Source organism: Sorex fumeus, unplaced genomic scaffold (genome assembly GCF_029834395.1).
Source record: "Sorex fumeus unplaced genomic scaffold, SorFum_2.1 ptg000010l, whole genome shotgun sequence".
NCBI classification, from domain to species: domain Eukaryota; kingdom Metazoa; phylum Chordata; class Mammalia; order Eulipotyphla; family Soricidae; genus Sorex; species Sorex fumeus.
In genome coordinates, this window is record NW_026606067.1 from 1,173,594 (window position 1) to 1,182,361 (window position 8,768).

At 60.4% G+C, this 8,768-nt stretch overlaps 2 protein-coding genes across 2 annotated transcripts in view; one reads left to right on the top strand and one right to left on the bottom strand.

Annotated features, from left to right (window-relative positions):
- The window catches only part of LGR6 (leucine rich repeat containing G protein-coupled receptor 6), a 121,574-nt gene extending 114,987 nt beyond the window's left edge, over positions 1-6,587 (bottom strand). Inside the window, exon 1 of the mRNA XM_056110523.1 lies at positions 6,382-6,587. Coding sequence (XP_055966498.1) covers positions 6,382-6,587 — 206 coding nt within the window. The remainder of the gene's footprint in view (positions 1-6,381) is intronic.
- Positions 6,361-8,768, top strand: part of PTPN7 (protein tyrosine phosphatase non-receptor type 7) — a 37,309-nt gene continuing 34,901 nt past the window's right edge. Inside the window, exon 1 of the mRNA XM_056110588.1 lies at positions 6,361-6,383. The gene's annotated coding sequence lies outside the window, so the exon portion shown is untranslated. The remainder of the gene's footprint in view (positions 6,384-8,768) is intronic.

Sequence of the window (8,768 nt, forward strand, 5' to 3'; positions counted from 1 at the left end):
CCGGGGGGCGCTGTGCCAACCCTGAGTTCTCCCCCCGCCCCATGTCCTTTAGCTGTTTCCAAAATAACTCTGCTCGCCGCCCAAGTTTGGCCTCTCTGGTATTTTTCTCTTCCTGAGACCTGTTTGCCCATGTATGAAGGGCAGGAGGGGACCCGAGTTGGCATTAAGACCTGGGGTCCACCCCTAAGGAGCGCCAACACAAAGGGACCCCCGCAAGGCTTGCGCCTGAGTCAGTGAGTTCATCGCGTGGGGCTCAGAGAAGCTGCTGAGTCCCACGGGAGATGGAGGCTGGGACCCCCACACCTCTCGGACCTTCCTCAGGGGTCCAGGCCCCGCCAGGCCCACCTTGCCCGTGGCCCTCTCCCAGAGGTTTGAGGAGCCAGTCTGAGGTCTGTCGTGGGCCAGGGGACTCCCGGGGGTCCTTCCTAGCACAAGCAGGGCACGCCTGCACCCCACCTGCTCGGCCTGGCTACACAGATTCCCGCAGAGAAAGGGACTCAGCGATGCGGGAGCCCCACAGGTTCATTCACTCAGTCTCCGGTCAGGGGAACAGCCAGTTCCTGAGCCCCCAGCTGCTCCCGTCTCCCTCTAGAGCCCAGGGCAGACCCTGAAAGTTCCGTTTCTCTGATGGCAAGGTAAAGGTAAGGTAAAGGCCCTCCCGTTGTTCATCGATTTGCTCCAGCGGGTCCAGTAACGTCTCCATTGGAGACTTTGTTGTTACTGTGTTTGGCATATCGAATACGTCACGGGGAGCTTGCCAGGCTCTGCCGTGCAGGCGAGATACTCTCGGTAGCTTGCCGGGCTCTCCCAGAGGGGCGGAGGAATCGAACTCGGGTCAGCCATGTTGGCTGTGTGCAAGGCAAACGCCCTACCACTGTCAGGGCAATAGGAGGAAGGAAAAAAGGAAGGAAGGAAGGAAAAAAGGAAGGAAGGAAGGAAGGAAGGAAGGAAGGAAGGAAGGAAGGGGGAGGGAGGGAGGAAGTAAAGAAGGAGAGAGGGAGAGCAGGTGGAGAGGGCCAGTGGGAGGGAGGGAGGGAAAAAGGAAGGGTGGGTGGGAGGGAGGAGAGAGGGAGGGGAGGGAGGGAGGATGGAAGGGAGGGAGGGAAGGAGGGAGGGAGAATGGAAGGGAGGGGAGAGAGGGAGGGAGGAGGGAGAGGAAGGAGAGAGGCAGAAAGGATGGAGGGAAGAAGAGGAAAGAGGGAGGGAGGGAGGGAGGGAGGGAGGGAGAGAGGGAGAGAGGGAAGGGAGGATGGGAGAAAGGGAGGGAGGGGAGTGCGTGTCTAACAGGACCTGGCTTCCCTCTGTGTCCTGAGCCCACCCTGTCACCAGCAGCCCTTCCTTCCTGGCCTGGGCGGCTGATTAGCAGTTGCAGGCCAGGGTCTGGGACAGTGTTGGTGGCATTGCATGCAGGTACACCAGGGCAAACCCTGAGCTTGGCCTCTTTGTCCCCGTAGTTCCCTGCGGTGGCCACTGCCCGGGCCGAGTGGACATTGCAGAGCCCCCACGTGTCAGCAGGAGGGGAAGCCTGGCCAGGGAAGCAGCTGCAGAGGCCTGGCGGGAGGAGGAACAGACATGGGGGTCTCGGGGCCCTGCACCCTCCGGGGCTCCCCCTCCGCCTCTGCCTTTGCCGATGGGCCTGCCTCCAGCACGGAAGGGGCTGTGGGGCCATCAGGGTTGCGAGCGTGGAGTGGGGGCGGCCGGGGCGGGGCGGGCAGGGGGCCAACTGTGCCCGGAGCCAGCCTTTCTTCTCCTCCGCCAGCCGCCCCACCCGGCCGCGCCCGTGCCCGCTGCTGTCAGAACCAGAGTTCCCTTTTTCTCTTGCCTGAGGCTGTTTCCTGCCTTTCCTTTGAACTGGGGTGTTGGCTCCCCCACACACTCAGCCTCCGCGGGTGACCCCCCTGCTCTGCCCTCTGATGGGCCCGTCCCTGCAGGCGGCCCTCGGGAGGAAGGCTGGCACCGAGGAGCAGCGGGCAGTTTCCTAGAATCACCCCCTCTGCCTTTCTCCCAGCTGCCGGGTCCCCTGCCGCGGTCACGGCCAAGGTGTCCCCCCGGGGCTCCCTCGATCCTGCCCCGGGCCACCCCCACTCCTGCTTTTCACACTGACGTGTGCAGGTGGAGGGTCAGACAGTCCGGGGTCTGAAGCTCGACAGCCGAGGGACGGGGCATCGGGGCTCACCCACAAGCGCAGTAGGTGGGCGCCGTGTTAGAACCTCCTGGAAAGGGAGGTTTCCTGGGAGCACCAGAGGTGAGCAAAGAGAAGGGGCACAGGGCCCCGGTTGCATCCTCCCCAAGGCACTCGCTTCTGCAAGGCCCGGCCAGACAGGTTGGGGGCAGCCAGGAGCCCCCCACTGCTGGCGCTTCTCCACCTCATGGGGAGCACCGCCGAGGGAGCACCCAAGGGCTGAGTGTCTGCGGCTCCCTACCTGCCTTCACCCCATCAGGCCTCAGTGCTGCTCCCACGCTCCCACACGCACTGTGCATCACACATGCACCCAAACACGCACACACACATACATGCACACACACCCATGCAGGCACACATGTATGTGCACACACACCCATACATGCAGACATACCCATACATGCACACACATACATGCATGCACACACCCATATATGCAAGCACATGTGCACACATGCATGCACACGCACAGATATGTACCCATGTACAAACACATGTATACATGCATGCTGTCACTTGCTCGCACACGTGCAGGTGTACACATGCACAGCAATACCCTTTTCGGAGAATAGAGCTCTCCCTCTCTTCCCTCTGCGAGCTCCAGGACTTCCTCCTCCAGGAAGACATCCCTGACTAATATTCCTTGGCATTGGTCACCCAACTCACAACACTAGCTCACAAGACTGGGTGCTGCCCATGGGTCAGACACTGCCCCAAGCCCTTTACAAATGTGGCCTCGGTCAGTGCGCTCAGCTGCCCTCAGAGTCGTTAGTGAAGTCCAAGAGGGGAACTGAAATCACACAGAGCTGACCCATACTATTGGTCGATCACTGTCAATCCTGCCCTTGTGGCCAATGGCCAGCCTCTACAGCACCACCATCCCCACACACACACCAACACACACACCAACACACACACTCACTCACACTCACAAACACACACTCATACACACACTCACACACATTCACACAAACACACACACTAACACACACTTCACTCACACAATCACTCAGATAACACTCAGACACACACAAACACACACTTGCACACACTCACACACTCACTCAGATAACACTCAGACACACACTCATGCACACACACTCACACAAATTCTCACATTCACACACTCACACACAGACACACAGACACAGACAAACATACACCCACACATACTCATATACACACAAACACACACATATTCATACACACATTCACACATTCATATACTCACACAAACACACACTCATACACACACTCACATACCCACCTCACACACATACCCAAACACTCACACAACACTCATATGTGCACACACACTCATACACACATACACTCACACAAACACTCACCTCACACACACTCACATACCCAGACACTCACATACACACTCATACACACACTTACACAAACTCACACATTCACATAAGCACTCAATACAAACACACTCACAGTCACATTCACACACTCAACACACACTCACACACAGTCATACATACAAACACACTCATTCAGATATCCATGCATACAACCACATACTTATACACACATTTGCACACACTCATATACATGCCACATGTTTACACACATTCACACAACACACTCATGCACACATAAACATTCACACGCTCATACACACATTCACTCACATTCACACACATTTTCACACACGCAGTGGTCCTCCTGCTTGACAGTGGGGTGTGTGTTCTGACTGGGCACCTACCAGGAGGTGGCCGGCCCCTCAGCCCAGGTGGCAGAGATGGTGTCAGAGAGCAGCGCCCACATAAGAGCCTGCCGTGACAGCCTGAAGCCCCGTCTGCTCCCGACAGCACTCCCAGGGGCTTGGAGGTGCTCCCTGGAGTCTCCTGCTCAGAGAAAATTTGGGGCGTTCTCTGCACTGCTCTGTGTGGACCTGGGATGGGCTAGAGAGGGGCCTCGCCTCTGGTCCCCCCCACCCACTGACCCAGTCCAGGACCAGAGGCTCCATCTCCCCAGACAGGTCCCAGAACAGACGTCACTTGAGGGAGCAACCCGATCACAGTGTGGCTCCATGGGCCCCCCGCAGGTCTCTGGAGATGTGAACAGAGACGCAGGGGAGGAGGCGTCTGTCCGTCCAACCTGGAGCCCCGGGCTGGAGACACCAGTGAGCTGGGCAGCCGAGGGATGCCACTCTTTGTGAGGGTGAGGGGGTCACAAGCAGCCTCTAAGTCTCTGCACCCCCATGCTTCTGGCGCCTCATCTCCCAGAGGCTCTGCCTGCTGCCTGCAGCACCCACAGATGGCTCAGTCTTTCCCTTCACCTCTCACTGAAGAGTCCACTGTGCCCCACACACAACCCCAGGGTTCCTGGTGCAGATCCCAGAGCCCACTGGTCATTGACCCACCCACTCCGGGCTCCTGGTCCCTCTCCCAGAGCCCTCCGCCCCAGGAGGCATCTCCCTCTTCCCTCAACCACCAGAGAAGGAGGCTTCGAGGGGTTCAGGGAGAGGAAGGAGCGATGGCTGGGGATGCCCCCTAGAGACAAGCTGGTTTTGCCACTGCTGCAGCCCTGTATGTGGGTGCTGGGGTGTGTGGGGGGCCAAGCTGGGCACTTCCAGCCCCGGAAAGTAGTGAAGGGGGATCTTCCCTGCTGAGTGGGCAGTGCAAAGGCCCCTCTCCAAACCACCACCCTCCAACCCTCTCCTACACACCTGGGGGGCACCCTGCCAGAGCCCACTTTGGGATATGACTCTCCCTGCTCCCACCCGGATGCCCATCCGGACTAGACCCACCCCACTCTCAAAGGTGCTGGTAATCAAGTTTTCCGCATCCCCCCAGGTGTGCAAGACCAGCTCTGAAAATGCCACCCCCTCAAACCAAAGGTGGGTGTCCCCGCTGCAGGTGAGGTGGCAGGCAGTGGGAACCCCAGCTAAGATATAGACAAGTATGGCTCTCCTCTTCCACCAAGTCCTTCCAGAAGCTTCCTCTAGGAAAACAGGTGCCGGCAGAGAAGTTTGGCCGGAGGAATCTCTGGAAGACTCCATCTTCTCTTGCCCCTCAAACCAGGAGAAACCCCATTTTCTGCTCCCCCAGAGCAAATCACCACAGAAACCATTTCCAAGTGTCTCTGCCAAGTCACCCCACAATACATGAAACAGGGTCCTGATCCCTTTATAGAAAATAGCTACAAATAAGCTGTCCTGGGTGGAGCTGAGGCAGCAGCCAGGTGATGGGGTTCCCGGAGCCTGGGGAACCCCTGCAGTCCCCACAGCTCAGTTCATAGTGTTCACCCCAACCCTCAGGTTTGCCCCTGGGCTGTGAAGGGTCCCACTGGTCCTCCTGGAATATGAAGTGAGGGGATACCCCCTTTGGGATAGGGGAGATTGGAAGGGCTGAGTTCACCCCACTTCCACCTCCGTGCCTGGACTCTCCCAGACAAACCAGTGGATTCCCTCTCACTGAGGATGGTGCTAAGCTGGAAAGCTTAAAGCATGTCAAAAGTTTCTGGGGGACACCTCCTGGGGAGATGACCCCACTCCCCACCAACTTCCTTGCACACGACAGGGTGTCAGGGGTTCTGAGGGATAAGAGTTCTTGAGGGTCTAAGATCCTCAGCCCCACAGTTCAGAGAGGATGTGGGGAGGCCACTGGGTCCCCTTCCTCTCACCCCAACTCAGACGGAGAACGGGGCATGGTTTGCAGCCACGCACCTACCCACAAATAAGTGTAGCCCATGGGGCTGCTGGGGACCCGACTTCAGGGAGACGAGGACGAGCAGAGGGTCCTCGGGGAGGTGTTGGCAGGCTCCGTCTCCGGGAGACAAGAATGGGAAAGGCGCGTCTCCCGGTCCGAGCGACACACGCACCAAAGACACCCCGCCTGGAGCCGCAGCTCGGCTGCGGGTCTTGAGTCCCGCACTCCCCGCCGCTCCCCTAGCCCCGTCGCTTGGCTTCGGCCCAGTCCCGGTTGGCTTCACCAGACTCCGCAGCAGGAGGCAGGCAGGAGCGGGGCGCGGAGACCCCGCCTGAGCTCCCCGCGCTGCCCACAAGCCCCCGAACTCGGCCGGGGACAGCTCTGCTACTCATCTGGCCTCCGCTTCTCAGACCCTCTGGTCTCCCCAGCTCCCGCGGGTCCCCCGGGAAAGGGAACGAGCCCTCCCCGACTACGCAGCAGCCGGGGCGTGCGGGGGGCAGGTGGCGAGCGGCTGGCGCGGCGCGTACTCACAGGTAAGCCGTCAGGGGGTGCAGGTCGCCGGGCACGGCGGTCAGCCCGAGCTCGGAGCAGTCGGCCGCCAGCAGGAGACCGTCCCGCTGGCAGTGGCAGGGGCCGGGGCAGGCGGCGGGCGGCGGCGCGCCGGGCTGGGGGGCGCCGGCAGAGGCGCAGAGCGTGGCGCACAACCAGAGCGCGCAGAGCCGGGGCGCGCGGGCCATCGCGGCGGGCGCGGCGGGCGCGGCGGGGGCACCTGCGGCGGGGCGGGGGCGCCGTCCGAGGACACCGGCCCCGGGGCTGTGCGGGGCGGCGGCGGCGGCGGCGGGAGCGGCCGCGCGTCAGCGAGGGCCAGGCATTGTGGAGCGATCTCCGCGATTCGGTTTCACGGGCTGGGCTTGGCAAGGGAGGGAGACACCGCGGAGGAGGAGTCAAGGAAACTTTCTATGCGGCTCCGGCTTCCCTCCTGCCTCCTAGCTGGCAGGAACTTCATCCAGGGGGAAAAAAAAAGGAGAAAGCCAAGGAACCCCAAGGGCACCCAGGACCTGTATTTGCTTGCAGCCAGAGCTCAGCCCGGGCTAGGGGGCTCACGACGACCCTCAGCCCTGGGGACCGTCCCGGGCCGGGCGGGGACCCTCTGTGCACCCTGTCCCCCGGGGACCCCTCCCCATCCATTTCCCACGTTTTCCACGGGAGACGGGATAGGCTTGATCAAGGTCACACCGCGGATGGCGGCAGCCCAGGGCTGGAGCTCGGGGTGGGGGGCTCCTCACTCCAGTCTTGGGCGGGGGTGGGGGGGTTGGGGGACGGGAGTGAGGGGCTTTCCCGGGAGTTCTGCTGCAGCGCGCACGGGGCGCTGGGTGGGCAATGCGGTGCCTTCGCAGTAACCAGCTTGCGCGGCCACCAAGTATCAGGGTGCCACCCCCCGAGAGAACGTAGGCTGCAGCCTAAGGAGGGGGTGATTGTGGGGTGCTGGTGGGGGATCACCTTGATCCTGACCCCGGCCTGGCGCGGCTGCTGCGTGCGCCCGGGGACTGCGCCGCTGGCCCCGCGGTCTGAAAGTCAGCCGTCGGGCGCCACCTGCAGGTCAGAGCTGGTCTCGGTCCTGCGGTACCTCCCGGTACGGGCGGCAGGTGGCTCCGGCTGGGGTCCAGCCCGGGTTCCCTCACGCCAGGCCCGCTGGCCCTGGGGCCTGCGCGCAGCTTTGCGCTCTCTGGCCTCTCCCGGTCGGCCGCGCGGAGCCCCCGCACAGAGCCAGCGGTCTGCGTCTCCGTTCGTCCTCTCCCAGGGTCATCCGAGAGAAAACACGGAGTCTGAAGACCCCGCAGGCAGCCAGGCTGCTTCTCGCCCACCCCCAGATCCCAGAGCCCCGAAGCAGCCTTCTCTTCCAGTCCTCTGCTGGCCACCCACCCATCCCCAGGGATTGAGGAGCACCTCGCTGGCTCCGAAAACCCCCTGATCTTGACCCCGATCTGCAGCAGGGGCCACAGCCCTGAATGTCCCGACCATAGGCAGAGGTCAGCCTGGCTACCATTTCTAGAAAGATCCACAAATGAGAGCCCAAATGGCCTTGGAGGCTGCACTTTCCCACCTCACTCACACCCCCCCATAACTTTGACCCCGGCCGCCCCCTTCCCAAAGCTCCCACATGAGGGACCTTGGAGGAGCTGGGGCTGAACCCAAGGTGACTTCAGCAGCAGCCCCCCATGGTGGCCTTGGGACACTAAGTTGAGTCCTTGACTTGGGGGGTCATTATTGGGTCCAAGATTTGGGAAAGTTTTTGGGTTTGCTTTTTAAGGTTGTTGGGTATTTTTCTGGAGGAGGGGAGTTACCGTTTAGGTAACACTGACAGTTTGGATTACAAAGTTGCTACTTTCATCACCATCAAACTGCCCAGGACTGTCCACCTCTGCCCCTGTGTCCCCTTTATTCCACCTCATCCTTATCTGTCCCCCAACACCGCTTGGTAATGTCAGGTTTGTCAACCGGCACCAAGGGTTAGGCTCTGTCAATACAGCCTGTTCCTTTGCACTGTTTCTGTGCCATAGATGAGTGGGGCCATCCCGCATCCGTCCTTCTTCCTCTGATGTATTTCCCCGAATAAGACACCTCCCAGTTTCCTCCGCACTGCCGCAAACTGCAGGGTTTCATCTTTTCTTACAGCTGAGTAGTATTTCACTCCGTACCTATACCATCACTTCTTGATCCATTCATCCGCTGTTGGACATTTGGGCGGCAATGGACATAGGCGTGCATATATCCTTTTTAAAGCATTGTTTGTGTGCTGGGGGTGGGAGGCAGTAGATGGGTCATATGGAAACTCTATTCTAATCTTTGTAGAAATCTTCATTTGGAGGTGAACACACCTGGCTGTGGTCAAGGCGCACTCCTGGCTTTGTGCTCAG